The sequence below is a fragment of the Pygoscelis adeliae genome, unplaced genomic scaffold (genome assembly GCF_000699105.1).
Source record: "Pygoscelis adeliae isolate BGI_AS28 unplaced genomic scaffold, ASM69910v1 Scaffold282, whole genome shotgun sequence".
In the NCBI taxonomy this organism is placed as follows: domain Eukaryota; kingdom Metazoa; phylum Chordata; class Aves; order Sphenisciformes; family Spheniscidae; genus Pygoscelis; species Pygoscelis adeliae.
In genome coordinates this window covers 3,399,611-3,417,220 of record NW_008824352.1, presented here as the reverse complement: position 1 = coordinate 3,417,220, position 17,610 = coordinate 3,399,611, and the positions used below count along the sequence as shown (strand labels likewise).

Genomic DNA, 17,610 nt, shown 5'->3' with positions numbered 1-17,610 from the left:
GTCTGGGAACACATGCACTTGTCTGGAAGCAGCTGTTTTGCTTTTCCGTGTAAATATATTTTGAGTTGCAAATTGTCAAATCTCTGTAGAAAACTTGTGAGTTCCATGAGTTTTATCATAAAGCAATGATTTCTGAAAACTGTGTGTGTGTTCTATAAATCTCCCTTCTCGGCTCAAGAAAGGTAAATACCTTGTTCTAATGATAAGTGTGCTTACCTAGTGATTCATCTTTCAGTAAATGTATTGGTGATTTATAAAAATCTCTATCTTCCTGTTGCTTTGTTATAGCAGATAGGTTTTGGGTTTTTTGTTATCACAGGTGGTAAAAGCAGTCTAGCGACATGTGCTTCCATTCCAGTTCTCTGTTCACTAATGACTGGGCTCCCTGTGGACAATGACTTGGTGGGGATGAGTCTTGCACGCTGGCAAAATTGCTAGTCAAATTTGGCTTCTTATTCAGGCCTCATTTTCCATTCAGGAAATGATCTGGTTTTCTGTTGGAGCTGTGATGAATATAAAGACTCTTCTTAGCACAGTTGTGTCAAACTCTGAGTAGCGGAAGTCTGCAGAACAGGTATTTTGCATATAGAGAGCGCAAGAAAGGACAAACCTCCTGTTATGAAGTGTGCTTATTAGTTAGAAGAGGGGAAATTGGAAGGGGAGGGTAATCTGATTTCTGTGACAGAGTTGGCCATAAAATCTGATATACAGTAAGCTGCTTTCATTGGTAATGATAAAGAACAGTGGAATAGATTTAGATGAACTTTAAATGGTTTACTGTTACTTTAAAGAGAGATTCGCAAATTGTGTCTCTGTGTTTTCCGCTTGTGTCACTTTTAAGGAACAAATTCAGGTACAGTACGTGCCTGAGATTTCTCCAGCCAGGTTTTTGTTCTTCTGAAAATGTTGTTTGGAGTAACAGTAAAGGGCATTCCGGATGGCTGTAGCTAGCTGTCAGGCTAGCAATGCAATGTTTGGTGTGTTGACTTGGACTCATTTTTAGCAGGTTCTTTCTGTGGAGTCATCTTCATGCTGTGGTCTGCAGATCCCTTGCAGCATGTTCGTCAGCCGCTGTGCTGGGGGGAAGCAGGCTTTGCTGGGGCAGAAGCGGCTTGGGTGTTTTGGTTTTGATATAGGTGATGAATAAATACAAGCTGATAATGTGTCAAACCTTCGTCTTTGACAGTAAAGTTAGTTTGGCAAAAAGTTAGAAGGAAATAAACATTTTAATGATCACACCTCTGGAAGAGTCTGAATAATGCCTTTTAACACAGGAAATGTGATGCTGTGGCACCTCTTGCCACATGTGACAGTATCTTAATGTAGCATTTTTCAACAGGATAGATATGCTCGTTTTATTAAAAGTTTCAGTGGGAACTTTAACCTCAATTTGGCAGTCTCAGTAATTATACTTTACCTTCAAAAGAAGACCCAGTGACCAGCACTCATTTTGTTAGCAGATACAGGCTATTCTGCATGTTTAGCTCAGTATCATGATAACCTTTAATATGGATCCTTCCCCCCCAACCTCCCCCACTTTTTTTTTTTAAATGAAACATTTGCAATATGTTGCAACCGTAGTGTTAAACTTCAGCTCTGTTTACCAAGCAGTAAAAGCTAGATTAATTTTTCTGTCATGTGGAATTTGATACAGTTTTGTCTTTCCAGTTGGTTGCTGTTAAGCAGTCTGATTTTGCTTTCGGGGAACTTCCTGACCGTTTTTCTCTGAACTGGCTGGCTCCAACACAGACGCATTTGTTGCTCTATATTCAGTGTTGAACCATGTGAAATCAGGCTGGTGACGAAATGTTCCTGCAGTTGTCATGAATAATTAGGAAAAAACTTACCCAACATTTTTAGGACCGTTGAGTATCTTTAGTCCATATGAGCCCGCTATAGGTAGCGTTAAATGAGTAGAACTGATACAGTAAATGAAATATAAAGCAATCTTTGAAGTTGAACTTCTGCTCCCATCTGTTTGAAAAATGTGACTGAGTTGCTGGCTGCAAGTGATGGGATATGTATGTACGTGTGACACTGTCACATGTCCCTGGTATTGAATTCACTGCATCATGCAATGTCCTTTGCTTTCCTCACAGATTTTACTTGTACTCTTTGGACAAGCAAACTAGCAGTGACAAGATGTAGCAGAAGGGAACAAAACATGAAGAAATTTAATTTTGTCTATAAAGTTTTCTTTAAAGCTTTTTAGAGCCCAAGGGCCTGGTAGCATTTGGATAATTGACAGGTATTGCAATATTATTTTATTTTGTCCATTAAGTTTAGAAAACTTAAATGGTTAAAAATATTGTCTGTGCTTCTTCCTGAAAGTCCTGCTCAAAATACAATTGTCAATAAGCTTACCAGAAACTGAAAGTCAAATGAGTACCTTCTAAGACCTGCATTGCAGTCTAGATTTAAAACAAGACATGAATGTTATCTTTTAGTGGCTGTCATTGCTGATCAGGTTAGGAAAAGTGTCATCTTTTGAAACTTCAGCTTTGGGACGCAGTTCTCTGCCTTCCCTCCCCTGCTGAATTCCTCCAGTAGAAGACAGAGAACAATTGAGCGTTCTGAGCCTTCATTTATAAGAACAACCCAAATTAGGTTGCTTAAATTCTTCGTGGCTTGAAGAATTTTACTGTGGTGAATATGTGAGTGTTCTTCTTGCTATTGTGGAGTCTATGGAAGCTGTTACTTTCACTTGGAAAGTTTTTAGTGCGTCCATGAAGGAAAGCCAGAGCATTTAAGAAATCGGAATGTCAGGGCCACCCTTTTACATGCAGTTCTGAGTTTGAACACTGGACATTATTTCTCATTTTAACTCTCGCTATTTTTACCTGGCTCTTTCTCTTTTTTTTTTTTCCTTGTGTCAATCTTCTCATTCTGTTGTCCTGCTTTGATCTTTTCAGAACTACTTTTTGAAAAAATAATGGGATTTTTGATAAATTGTCTGGATACAGTTTTGAAATAATTAGTACAGTAACACCAAAAACTGATGCTACATCCATAGTAATTTAAAGTTGAAAAATGGTCTTCCAAAACATAACAAAGCTACACTATGCATTACTGTGCAGATCCTTTTTCTTTTAACTTCATGAGTAAGTAAATGAATGGTCAATAACTCACCATGCAGTTGTTATGTTACACTTTTTTAATGTGTGCTACATGGCATCAAGTTGCAAGACAGTTAAGCCTTTAATAACAGAAAAGTGTATGTATTTTGAAATGCCTGATCCGTAAATTTTCTCCAAGTATCCAGAGTGATAGATTTACTAATATTCTCTTTAAAAGCAGATATTCATGGCCTAATCCGTATGTGGATTTAAAATTTATCTGCCTTGTGTGAATGGAATAATATCAGCCTGTTGTCATAGAGATGACTGCTGAACTAAATAAATAGCAATAAGATGAATATTGAAAGTGGAAGTTTAGTCAGCTATTTTTGTTGGCATAGAGATTCTCTCCAAATGTCTCCAATAATGGAAACTGTTCTAGTGAAAACTATGATAATGTGTTATTCGTAATTTATTGCATTAACTTCAGGCCCAGGAAGATGCTGAGAAGCTGCGTTCGGTTGTGATGCCTATGGAGAAAGAGATTGCAGCGCTAAAGGAGAAATTGACAGGAGCTGAAGAAAAAATAAAAGAGTTAGAAGCATCAAAGGTGAGGTGGAGTTGTAACTGTATCTTAATTTATATCTTGCATCATGCTAGTTTGATGCAGATAGGTAAAGTCAAATCTCGTAAGAGAGAAAAAGGTGTATTGCGAAACTCTTCATGCACAATATATCTTTTCTCCTATAGCTCAAATAATTTATTTGCCCTATATATGTCTTCCTGCCTTCCTGTTTTGAGGGTTGGGTTACGTGTGTGTGTCATCTGTGCTTAGCTTAAATTGCGTGGCTTCAGCTCTATTAGAAATGAAAAAGAAAAACCTCTAGAAAAATAGCTGCTTTGCACTACTCCCAACAGTCTGGCCTTTAGATTAATGTCATGCTTGCAGCTACAGAAAGATTTGCATTTGACAGATTTCTTTTAATCTACTTCCATCCAGTATCTGCTATATTTCATTTTCTAATCCTGGGCATAAAACTGAGGCAATATCACCAGAATTTTTATACCTTAAGCTGTAAGCAAACCTCAGATTCATAGAAAGGGATACTGGCCGTTGCTGCCAAGAAGTCAATGTAAGTGATTTACCCAGCATTCCTGTATTCTTCAGGTATGTCAGAACGCCTGTTGAACTTTCTCACTAGCTGTGAAGGATAAATAATATCTACATCACAGTAAGATAGTTGCATTTAATGTACTGTTTTATACAGAAATGAAGATGTCTTCTGTAACAAATATTTTATCTGGAAAGTCAAATAGGCTGAAATTGCAAAATAACTTACCATTTGGATGTTTTTAAGACATACAAATAAATACCTTCCTTGTTTTCTGGATCACTTGCATTTTCATTTAAATTGATCCTCATCACTTGCTGGAATTCTTTCTCTTTTTTTTTTTTTTTTTTCCTTTTATTCCAACTCGGAGGTCTGTCTGAGATTTGGGAGAGCAGTGTAATTCATTTAACAGTCTTAACAATTTTATTCGATTGAGAGTCCATGCTTGAGTGCTTTCCTTCTTCATAGCTTGTTTGTGAATTGCTTTCTAGGTCAAATTTTTGAGACTGAAGTGTTCCTAGGAATAATAGTTCTCCAGGTAGCTCTGCTTTTTCTCTTGATGCAAATAATACTTCGTTTTCGTTGCCAGGCTGAATTTGGGGAAGATGAGGAAATGTGAACCTTCTCTTCTTGCTTGCTTGCTTTCAAAATGCTTTTTCTTGCTTTCTTTTTTTCCTTCTTCTTTTCTTAAGAGTAGTCTAGAACTTTTCCTAGAACTTTTCTGCTGAATTTGGTTATAAAAATCATAGGTCATTCTTGTCTCCCTCTTTCCTTACAGGCAAGGCCTGAGTAAAATTGATGGTGTTTTAGGACCAGGATTTGTGTTGGTTTCTCTGTCAGTCCTCTAAAATCTGAGCATGTCATTCCGTGGGATGAGTAAAATGCAAGCGCACATCTCTTGAAAAAAAGAGAATAATCACTTTATCCATGTTTCTAGTTCATTGAGGCGTTGTTTTTAAAGAGGTCTCACTTTAGATGGTGATTCTTACCAAAGAAAATAACTTAGGCCCTTATTTCCTACCTGTGATCTATCCCACTTCATTATTCCTTCAGTCTGAAGTTGCTGATAGTCCAGTTTCAAGTCACCTTTTTAGCCTAATGGGAAAGAATTGCTATTTTGCATCTAGCAAGGAGATGTTTAAGCACAAACTTAGGAAGTTGTTAAAGTACTTTAATCTACGGTGCTATAAAAATGCAAGGTACTATTTACATGATTTATATTACTAGACTGGTATGAGGACTGATGAGGACTGACACCTCCAGAATGAGCAATACATTTGACCTTTCAGTTTGTCATGATGAAATCCCTCAGATCTGCTTGAGTCATGTAATCTTGTTTTTCAGTGTCAAGTCTTTATCTGGGTTAGCCAAACAATGCATTTCTTTTGTTTTGGTGGGGTTATTTTGTTTTTTTCCCCCCTGTTCCATCCTTCCTAAGGGTTATTCTCTGGGAGTCGATTTCTCCATTTCAATGGCTAAAAGACTTGCAGACAGAAGGCTTGGTATCCTAGGGCAGGAGAAGCTGTCCCCACCATCAATGGCAAGTTAAAGCCGAAGGGCTATCTTGAACTCTGTGTCTGTGGCTCATGTATTGTCTTGAGGGAGATGAAGAACAGCTCTGTGGAGCCAGTCAGGAATTGCCTGAAAGCTTTTGTTTCCTTTTAAAATAAAAACTCTTCTGATTCCTAACTCAGCAAACCATAAAACTGAATAGGGCCATAAAGACATCTTTCAGCCTGTTCCCTGCTCTAAGATGGGATCCATTTGTACATGCATCATGTTTGACAGATGTTTATGTAACCCTATCTTAAAAGGTTCTCACCAGAGATTCTGCAATCTCTGCAGGATGTTTGTTCCAGTTCTTTGTTAGCTTTGCTATTTAAAAAACAAAAAAAAGAAGAAAAAAATCCTAATACACTTCTTCAGTCTTTCTTACTGTAATTGCTTTTCATCCCATCCTTCATGGACAGATTTTCCTTTCTTTTTGCAGCAGCCTTTCATGGGTTTGAATGTTTCTCTTCTTGTCTGTCCCCGAGTTTTCTCTCTTCTTAGTCTTACCATCTCTGGTTTAGTTCGAGCTTGCCTCCTAGTCATGTTTTCTGACTACTGTTACTACTCTATTTTGAACTGTCTCCTCATCATCTTTGGAGTAGGAAACCCAAAACCAAACAATTAGCGATGCTAATTGAAGGATTGCTTCATTGTTTGCTGTTCTTAGCCTCTTTACCATCTCTGTGCTCAGTGCTGCTGCTGTTGTGATCCAACTGTGGGAACTCTGTAAATATACTGGTATGTTTGACTTAGCAGAATTTTAATGAGTAATTTATTCAGAAATAAATAAAAATACTACTTGCATTCTGGTATTTGAGTATGTGTGATTTCTAGAAATAAACTTGTCTTCAGCACCTGTATGTTATCCGAACAGGCAACACCAGTAACTTCTAAGTAAGAGGAAATACCTGAGAGTGTTCCTTCACTGAGGTGGTGGATTTCCCTCCTTTTATTCAGGTTAAAGAACTGAACCATTATTTGGACGCTGCGCCGTCGTGTAGGACAGACTTAGAGATGTATGTGGCTGTTCTCAACACACAAAAATCAGTCCTGCAAGAAGATGCAGAGAAGTTGCGGAAAGAACTGCATGAAGGTACCTATCTAATAATAATCCTTTTGACTCTCTTACACTAAGGATGCAAAAACCAAGACCACTGTTACTCCTTTTCTGTACTCTTATTTGAATTGGATTTAAATAAATTGGGCAGGGGGGAAGCAGTACTTTTAAATGTGAAAGCCCTTGAAATGTTTACAGAAGACTTGAATGTGGAGTTCTTTTATGACAGAGAAAAACAGAGCCATTCATTCTCTCGAGGGATGCTATTGAAATTCAGCTAAGTTCTTATAGCATTGCAAGCTTCCTTCTTATTAAAGTGATTTTACTGGTGTCTTTTATTTGTGTACAATTGTGAGCATTATTTCCGTAATGTATTGATATGTCTCCCTGACATATGTAAATTCTGAATGTCTGGTGGTGGAATGGATGTGTAAATGTACATGCATGCCAGTACAGCCCAGAATCACTGTAGAGGAATGAAAACTGGAACCGTCTGTTGAAATAAATAGGGACGTAGAAGACAGTCTTTTGAAACCAGCACTAAAAAAATAAACTATTAGAATTCGTGAACGAATTCAAGGCATTAGTCTTCTAATTGGGAAATCTTGAACTGTCAGTAATACATGCCTAATCACAAGCCAAGTTTGGGAATTAAGAAAATGTCTTATTTCATCCTACATAGTTGTTGAACAAAGCCTGACTGTTTTTGATTAGAACAATAATTACTTTTATTTGTGAAAATGCGTCTCTTTGGAAAAGAGGTTAAAAAAATTCTGATTCAGAATGACTCTTTCTATTTTTGAATAGTCTGCCATCTCTTAGAGCAAGAGCGACAACAGCACAACCAGTTGAAACACACATGGCAAAAAGCCAATGACCAGTTCTTGGAGTCTCAGCGTTTGCTGATGAGGGACATGCAACGTATGGAAATTGTTCTGACCTCTGAGCAGCTCCGACAAGTTGAAGAACTGAAAAAAAAGGATCAGGTTACTTGCTGCTTTCCTTTTTTTTTTTTTTTTTTTTAATACTGTAGATTTAATGTGGTATAACAGGTATGGAAATCATATGTTGGAGACAAGTTATTTAAGTGTGTTAATATTTCAAAAAATGATAGCTGACAGTTTTAATAGAAATTGTCTATTTGAATGACAGCCGACAGTTATAACAGAAACTCTCCATTTGTGCGAATATTTTAATATTAATGTATATAGTAACTTTAAAAGTAATGTTGCCAATATTGTTGAATGAAAAGGTAATAATAATCAGAAGTTAATCTTGGAGGAAGAAACAGTCACCTGTGACGCAAAACATCTGGGTTAAGGATGTCAGGATAGCAAGTTTCACTTCTTTCTAGGTTTTTCCAATACAGTACCTAGCTCAGGCATAAATTAAGAGCTTCATTTTAAATTACCTTATGCAAGTGATTTTGTACATGCTTTATGACTTAGTGTTCTATGATGTCTTTCTTTTGATTCTTTTCCATATGTTCTATTCCATTGCTTGGAGTGATCAAGGCACTTCTTGTTTTCACGTTTTGTTTTAATGTTCATGCTTGTATATTGGCTGTTAATGGGGCCATTAGTGATGCAAATATGTTCTCAGGTTCTATACAGTAGCCAGTGTAACAGCTATTTTTGTTACTTATTTGGTAATTGCTATAATAAGAATTTTGATCTAGGTAATATGTTCTTTGAATAAAATTATTCTAGAACATGAATTGGCCACTAAACTTGAAAAGGAAGTTCTTGTTTAAGTCAGTTTGGGTGCCTTGTGAAATGAACACTAGAATCTTAACCAAAAGAATCCTTATGTGATAAATACCAGGTTTTTAACCAAAATAATCTTTTCCGGTGCCGCCTTTGTAGTTTAATTTATCATGAAAGCTAATGTCACGACTACTATGGCAAAATTGAATCCCGCTTATATGTGTTCTCTGTTGACCACTGATTTCTAGGAAGAAGATGATCAGCAAAGGCTTAGTAAGAGAAAGGAGCAGAAGCAAAAAGATTCAGATGATGAAACGAAAGCTTCATGTTCTCTAGCCCATGAGGAAACCCTTACCCAGCTCTCTAGTGAAGAGGTAAAACAATTGGATAGTTCAAAACAACTTTGAGCGCTCGTGCATTCCTCAGGGTGTTGATTACAAATACAAATGCAAACTTAGTGCCCTTTATTCTAATTATAAGTGCCCTTTATAATTCTTATTAAGCAATGAAAAATCTTTGGAGTTGCACTTGAATATATAAATTGTAATAAAGATTGGAAGACGATACTTTACAATCCTGAGAGGTGCTGTTAAAAACTGTAATTTACCTTTTGCATTCTGGATGTTAACTGCTGTTAAATTCTCTTGGGATTTATAACCACTTTCAAACACACCTAAATGTTCAGAATTGAACCAATTATACCTGAACACTCAGCAAGTGTATCGTAGCTACTTTGCTAACCTGTTTGTTGAATTCTGTACTAAACTTAAACTGGTTAGACAAGTCTGAGATCACCGATTATGAAGTTAGCCAGTTGCTTAGCATGTGTAAAATAGCATGATGTGTGTGTCTGTGTGTATTCAGCTACATCCAACTGGGCAAGCAGAGGGTTTTGGCCACATCTGTTCAGCAACCAAAAATAAGGGTTTTTTTAGCTGAGCCAGTAGCTGGGGCTCAGCACCAAGTTTTTGCGGAAGCTGCTGAGCTGTATTAGTAGACTCATTGTAACAGCCAGTAAAAGTGATGCTGCTGGGTGTCATTAGTTAGCAAGCCTTTTGGGTGTTGCAGATACTCATACACTGGGACAAGCTGAAGTTGTATTTGAAATTTGCCTAACCTTTTTGCTTGTGAAGAAACAAGTCCAATGAGCACACAGGTTGTAACTTGGAAACAATATCAAAATGGGCAATTACTTATCCTTTCCCACTGCATTTTGCTTGTTTATCTGATCATCTGACAGGTTCCATTTTGGTTTTGTAAGTCAAAACAGGGGCAAATTAACAAAAACAAACCAAGTTTTGTGCTGTAGAAGCTTATGTAAGTGTCAAGAGACTTGGGAATTCGCGGTGTGAACCGGTATTTTGCCTGTTTTATTTATCCTTTTTGAAGGGAAAAAAGTATATACTTCTAGAGTCTGGCCTTTATTGTTATCAATTATTTGTAACAGTTCAGAATGCAGAAAGATGTTTAGCTGAGATCTAGTTCTACCCTTTATCCTACAGTAAGGGTACCACTTTTTCTATTTCAAATACTGTGTTGTATACTAACACTTCTGCATCCAGGTATGAAATGAGACCTGTTGATGGTGAACAAAAGTTTTGTCTTCTGATGTTTTCTTTAATCTCAGTTCCTGGGATACTCTTTAGTCCCTTAATCACAGCATTTGTTTAATTCTAGGAATTATGCATGATGGCGAATTTTACATTTTGAGTAAGGGTATAGTTTCCAGAGTGGTTTTGGGTTTGCTTATGGATTTATATTTTGTTGCTATTTATGACCTTTTCTAGCTGCACAGAATGTGTTTCAGAAGTGGTAATGTATCATATTATCAGTCATGTCTCATAACGTCATAATTTGACTTCTGAGCTCTTCTGTGTTGAGCAGTTTGCAATACAAATGATTTGTTAACTGTATCACCAAACAGTTGTTGTCTGAAGATGCAGTTTTATATAAGTCTGTATTCTCTTGACTTTTTGTCATGAACTTAAACTTATATGTATACATATTGAAGTAAATATAAATATTATGCCTAAAAATATTTAAAACAAGGCATTTACAACAGTCATAAAACCAGTAATACATAAAACATTGTTATAAGTTATAAACACCTATAAGAAAGTACCAGCCGCCTGGTAGTCTCTGCTGGACCTATTTCGGAAATCTCTGTTTTTCTCAAGAGGCTTGTTTTCAGTGTTGCTTTCTTTATATGTCTAATGGCAAAGCAGAAGTGCATAATATATTGGAAAGTATTTTGAAAGCAGTCATATGCTTTTTAAATAAAGCATTACTGCTCTCTTTTCAGTGCTACAAATAAATAAAAATAGATCAAGAGACTTAATGTGCCTTATACACGTCACAGGACAGTTAGTGTGGCTTTTGGTATTGGCATTCCCAAGGATGCCTTTCTGTTTAAGCCCAGCCTTTTCTCTTTGCATTTTATTTTATGTACAAATAATCTTTTAAAGAAAATATTTCTTTCTCTTACAATATTTTGTCAGACACTCAAAGCAGAAGAAAGAAATAGAAGAATATTCACTTGTCAGTATAGAGTAGATTTTAAGTATATCATTCTCCATTTACTTTTATATTAATGTAAAGTTTTTTGTTTTACGAAAGACTTCTGAATTTACTTGTCGAAGTGGAATATTTGCCTTCTGTTGTGTAGATTATAGGTCTAGAAGTGATACTGCAAGTGTATCTCTTCAGTGGAAGAAGCGCCTTGTTTCAAGTATCGGAAGATGTAAGGTGACTGTGTCCTTGCTTGTCTGGCAGGAAGACAGATTCTTACAAAAGCGCTCTGTTAACAGAAGATTATTTTTTGCTTGTTTGCTTTGTTTTGTTTTTTAATTCTAGCTGATACATTTCAGTTCTCTATCCTTTTCTCTGCCATCTTAAGTTTGGTGATCGGATGTTCTTGCCAAAGCCAATTTAAACTTGCCTTTACCATGTCTGATAATTAGAGTCTAGCATTCCTCTTGTACCATGCTTCTAGAATGGAGTATACAATTTTTTCTTCCTTGTTTTTCAATTCCAGGTGCATGTAAATAGCACCCATGGCTCAGTCCATTCGTTGGATGCAGACTTGCTTCTTTCTTCTGGCGAATCTTTCAATAAATCGGATAATGATATGTTTAAAGATGGACTACGGAGAGCACAGTCAACAGACAGTCTGGGGACATCTGGATCTTTACAGTCCAAAGCTTTAGGGTACAACAACAAAGCAAAATCTGCTGGGAACCTGGACGAGTCAGATTTTGGACCACTTGTTGGAGCAGATTCAGTGTCTGAGAACTTTGATACAGCATCCCTTGGGTCTCTGCAAATGCCAAGTGGGTTCATGTTAACCAAAGATCAGGAAAAAGCAATCAAAGCAATGACACCAGAGCAAGAAGAGACTGCTTCACTACTGTCCAGTGTTACACAAGGGGTAGAAAGCGCTTATGTGTCTCCTAGCGGTTACCGTTTGGTTAGCGAAACAGAGTGGAACCTACTGCAGAAGGAGGTGAGTACCCACTGCATGCATCTGCTGTGACTGCTGCCTGCGTGACAGGCTGCCTCTGCGCGTTGTGGGCTGTCTGCTAGGTGAAAGCTCTTCCTAATTTGCTTTACATGGAGTCAGGTGCGGAAGGAAATACGTAGCGTCATATATAGCTATTCACTTTTCTCTCTTGGAATACTTCTGTAGGTGAAGCGCATCTGATGTAAACCGTATTGGCTGACTCTGTTCGTGGGAAAGTCAGCTTTACTAAATACAGGATATTTTTGCACTTAGGGGAGGGTCTAGCAGGGGTAGCTGCTGATCTCAGGGGGTGAAAAAGATGGGAGAACTCAAAGAAAAGGAGAAAATGGGAAGCCAAGGAAAGGACATTATAGTGCATCGGGGGGTGACTAGGAAAGTGCAAAGATTAACAAAAGGAGCAAGGCTAACAGGCTGTTTTGTACACCAAGGAGTTTTACTGAGGATTGTGGATGGAGTGCAATTTAGAAATGAGCAGCCAAGATAATGCGTAACACACAGAGCTACCACAAAGGAAGCTTCAGAAAATTGTTGGGGACTTGCATCATCAGAAGCCAATTTCTGAGAGCAACAAGCAGCAGATTAGACTTCACACTGTGCCAGTTTCGGTATGGGTGACCAAGGAAATTGTTGCTTCTGGGTGTTCTGCCTGCCAGTTTTTCAGCAGTTTTATATGATGCCAGTTCAAAGCTTGCCTTTGGTTTATTGCTGAAAAGAGGAGAATTGTGGGGCTCCTGTGGTTATTCTTTCAGAATAAGAGAGGTCAAGGAGCAACACGTTACGGGGAAGGGGGGGATAACAATCCACAATGGGTGAAAAGAAAGATGAGAGTGGGGGGGGGGGGGGAATATAAGAATGCAGTGAAAGAGGCCAGGCAAAGGCCAGGTGAGATGAAGAACTGGTGATATTTTATTTCCTCAACTTGTTGGAATTCAACTTATCTGCAAATCATTACTTAGGAGGTCTCTCCAAACCTATTGTAAAGTTGCTATTTTTTGTGTTGCTACTAATTTGTAGTATCTGGAGAAACTACGGCGTCGTGATCTCAGAGCTGAGTTAAATCTTTTACTCTTGAGTATTTCCTTGCCCTGTTGACATCTGGATGACATTTTACTCCAACCCTTTCTTAGAATTCAGAAAAGAAATGCACTGCTTCCCACATGTTTCTGGAGGCAGGAGTACAGGCAGGGTATGTGAATGCCACTCTGTGTGGGTGGGACATGGAGCAGGAAATACAAATACGATTTCAGCTCAAACCTGACTTGCAGCTGGAGCTTTGTTAAAACTTCCATTTGTCCCCTTGGCCAAAACCATTACAATTTCAAAATCGCAGCTGGTTTATTCTTTGTTTCCCTGCTGCACACCCCAACACTTCCCCCCCCACTTTGGTTTGGTTTCATGGGGTTTTTTTTTTTGTGTTTTTGTTTTTTTTTTTAAAATCTGCCTGTCTTCTACTTTATTCTTTCCCAATTGTTCTTTTAGCTGATTATTCAGTCTCTGATGCTAAGCAATACTGGAGGAAGGTATTAAATAGTAAATAAAGCTTGATGACTATTGTAGAACAACATTAGTGCTACTGAAAAATATTCAAAGCTCAGTTACAGGAGGAAAAAGATTTAAGGAAGTCCTGACCTGATGAACTGAGTTGCTTTTTAATTGGTTTGTGTTGATCTAAAAAAAACCACACAAAAAAAACCCACACACAACCTCACCCACCCAAAACAAAAAACCCACACCCCACAGTATTGTGTTTATAATTTGATTTGTAATACAAAATAATTGCATGAAAAAATGCTATGGTCTGTTGAAAGCTTTTCTCCGAGATGTCTGTTTCTATACAGGTAATTAAGTAATATACTTCAAAGGGACACACTGAATGACTTGATGAACTCTTGCATGTCATGGCTTATTGCTTTTGTGCTAAAAGTGGGACTTGTGCCAGGAAAAGCTGATATCCTGCAGCTGATTTACAGTATCCTTTACTTTTAGAGCAACTTAATCTTGCCATTACGTGATTCTGCCACTGTCTTTTATTCATAATATTTTGTGATCACGTAACACACCTGAGAGTATGTAGCACTCCTGCATTCCTTGAAGAATTTTATGGCCTTTATGGCAGGTGATAACTCTGTGTTCTCCAGGTGCAGAATGCAGGGAACAAGCTGGGTAGACGCTGTGATATGTGCTCGAATTATGAGAAGCAGTTGCAAGGTATCCAGATTCAGGAGGCCGAGACAAGAGACCAGGTGGGATTTCTCTTCAAGCTTTAGCAAGACTTTTGCAGTTGTTCTAAGGTTGCAACGGTGAACCATCTGCTGTTTTATTCATTGGTTTTAATTGAATAATGTCAGCATACTTAAAATCTGGATAACTTCTGACATTTTATTGACATAACCTGATTTGTTACTGTTATGTGGTCATGAATACCACATGTACCTATTTCTTAAGGATTCACCTTGGAGAACCGCTTTATCCGGTGCTGTAAGACCATGCAGTAAAGGCACTGTTCTATAAAAAGTGTTGTGCTCATGTTGAAGTCAGTATCTTTCATAATTTATATTCTAAAATGCTTTTGATACATTAAATTCTATTATCTTCGATACTGCAAGAATTGTTAACAACAAAGGGAAAATTAGAGGACCTCATCCTAGCAGCATAAAATGACTGTAAATTATTGGAGGATGTCTGTTTCCTGCCATATACTGAAGAACAATTTTCAGATGGGTACAGAAGGCATATGAGTCGCATTCTGCTTTGAAATAAGTGGTTGATGTCATTACATGGCGATGGTCCAGTGCAGTTTGATGTCCCATGTTTCCGTATAGGTGTAATCTGTGATGCAGGGTGTTTCAGAACAACGACAAAGGAACTTCTGGGTTGCACAGAGTTTTGAGGGATTTTGTTTTGTGGTTTGGTGGTGTGATGGGGTGGGTTGTATTTGTGTTCAGGAAATAAATACTCCCCTAAAGAATGGAAAATTAAATTATTTTGTTGTAACAACACAGGTGAAAAAGCTGCAGGTGATGCTGAGGCAGGCTAATGACCAGCTGGAAAAGACAATGAAAGATAAACAGGAATTGGAGGATTACATGAAACAAAGTGCTGAGGACTCCTCTAATCAGGTACAAGCATTTTGTAATCAAGATGGTAGGAATTGTGACATGTTATTCAAAAGTATGTAATAAGAACTCTTGTGTTCTGTTAGATATGGATGGACTACCTGCTGTAGAGGCAACAAAAATGAGAATTTCTAGGGTTAGTTATGCTCCATCTGAGTCTGCCACAGTTTCTAGATAAGCCTGACATGTCTCTAATATCATGTTATCCAATTTTGGCCCTAAAGTTTCATCTCTAATCTTGAAATTCGTTACAGAGGTGATAATCGGAATTTGAGTAGCGTTTGAGTTTTGAAGTGACCTGCGTATGAAATCACCCAAACATGCAAAAGTAGCCCCGTGCTCTTGGTCACTGTCCTTGTCAGTAGAAGAGTGGTACTATTCATACCACTTGCTCTCATCGATACTTGACACCCAGTTAATGGGCTTGCGGTGAAGAGTTAATGAGCATCTGAGCAGGTGGTAACAGTAGTTGGTCCAAAATATGCACTAGACTTCTTTAAAACAATAGGCTGCTGAAAAGTTTTTTTTCAGTCTGAGATGTGTAAATAACTCTCCCGGAACAACGGAGCCAAATAGGATGTGTAGTAGTCATAGCTTTAAAAAAAAAAAAAAAAGTAATCACCTTTGACCTGTTAAAGATTACAATATGAAGAAAATGCTGTGTACAAGACATTGAATTTACTTCACTCGAGCCGGAAGACTTTCTCTCTTAGTATTTTTTTCTTACTAAAGAAACAGTATTCATTAGACAAAGTCTGTTGTAGATGACAGGAATATGTTTATACTTTCTTTCTTTTGGCTGTACCAGGGTGCTCTTAATTTAAGTAACGCTTAATCTAACTGTTAAGCATGTGGTGTTGTAGCATAACTTAATTGTAAAGTTTTTGAAGATCCATGCTTTCAGAGAAAGGTACAAAAAATTACTTTACCTGAAAGAAAATGCTGAAAACTTAGGTAGTAGCTCTGCAGTTTCCTTTCAGTGTCTCTGAACTGGCTTACATTCAAGTTTGATTAGAATTAACTGTTTATTCGTTGTTTAGAGTTTGGTAAATAGAATGTAAGTATATTATTGGTATAGAAGCACAGCATCTCTCCTTACTGACTTGAGCTGCATTACTGCTTTACTGAGTAAGGAATTAACAAAGTAAACTTTAGTGGATTAGTTTGAAATTTCAAAATATATGTTAGTAATGATAACAGGCAAGACAACTTCAGTGGTTATTTCTTCTTCAAAATCTGTTTCATGCTTTATATCTTTGTGTGGGTTTGCTTTTTTTAAGATCTCTTTGCTTATGGCTAAATGTCAAAAGTCGGAGAACTTCCTCAGTGAACTGCAGCAGGCATTTTCGCAAGCAAAGAGAAGTGTCCAGGAGCAAATGGTAAGACAGCTTAAGCCCAGAGATCACTTGTACAGCACTGTTTGTCTAACCTTTGGAGCTCAATGTGTTTGTCAAAGGCTTTGTCTTGCTGCCCCACTGAGCTTGGCTCGAGAGAGCTGTGCATCTTAACATGTAACTCACCAAATGAGCTCTGACAGCAAGTGCTGGACCTGTAACAGTTTGTAGGGTCAGCCTGTCATACTTTCTGTGTGTATGCATATTGATTAATATGGAGATTTAGACTATGGATATAGTCAACTTTTTTCCCGCTTATTCATTAAGTACATTCCATGCCCATTTAGTATCTTATTTTACCTCAGATCTGAAGACAGAATAGATTTTCTCAAGACAAATTTTTAGGATTCATCACAAGTACCATCACTAGTGAGTATTTTCTTGAGTTTTGGAGATGAATGCTCAATGTTTTTACAGGTCAGACTTAAAATATCAGCCCTAACACCCAGGAAGAGATATGTATGAGAACTTACTTTTTTTTTTTAAACTATTTCGAGCATCTTGTAGGATTTAAGCCAGAGAACAGGAATAGGACCTCATTTTCTAGGGCAGAACAAAGTCTAACTTCCTTAGAGCAATTCATTCCCTTCTACATTAGAGTCAGGTTTCTTCTTTTTTTCCTCCTTTGCACAGCATTGTGGGGACTAAGAGCATTCATTCTCGTGAATCCCAGTATTACATTTCTAGGGTCTGGGATCGTCTGTAGGACATCAGGACATTGCTTGCAGAAATGTTCTGTTTGATGTTCTGCGTGAGAGCATGCCTAATGGAGATGCAGGAGAAAATGTATTGATCTGAATATCCTTTGCATGCTGCCCACATATAATACAAAGGGCAGCCTCTGTCAGAGTTCAAGTCCCTGTTTCCCTATACCAAAGCAATCATTCCTCTCAGAAAAGTTCGCTGGATTTTTTTCTTTTGTAATGCAAGCAAAACTATGCTTTCTTAATCCTTTTTCTTCACAAGGGATCAGCTGTTTTGGTGTTTTCCTCAAAAGACAGTGGGAAGCAGATGCCTACCATTGAAAGTTTCAGGATGAATGTTTAAGGTTTTTGAATAACCTGATCTTACAGCTGAGTTGTTAGGTGACTTTAATAA

At 37.6% G+C, this 17,610-nt stretch overlaps 1 protein-coding gene across 1 annotated transcript in view; it reads left to right on the top strand.

Moving 5' to 3' along the window:
• Positions 1-17,610, top strand: part of RABEP1 (rabaptin, RAB GTPase binding effector protein 1) — a 31,247-nt gene that overhangs the window by 6,981 nt on the left and 6,656 nt on the right. The window contains exons 4-11 of the mRNA XM_009319289.1: positions 3,547-3,666; positions 6,677-6,812; positions 7,584-7,762; positions 8,731-8,856; positions 11,517-11,984; positions 14,141-14,245; positions 15,005-15,121; positions 16,399-16,497. Of these exons, the coding sequence (XP_009317564.1) occupies positions 3,547-3,666; positions 6,677-6,812; positions 7,584-7,762; positions 8,731-8,856; positions 11,517-11,984; positions 14,141-14,245; positions 15,005-15,121; positions 16,399-16,497 (1,350 nt within the window). The remainder of the gene's footprint in view (positions 1-3,546; positions 3,667-6,676; positions 6,813-7,583; positions 7,763-8,730; positions 8,857-11,516; positions 11,985-14,140; positions 14,246-15,004; positions 15,122-16,398; positions 16,498-17,610) is intronic.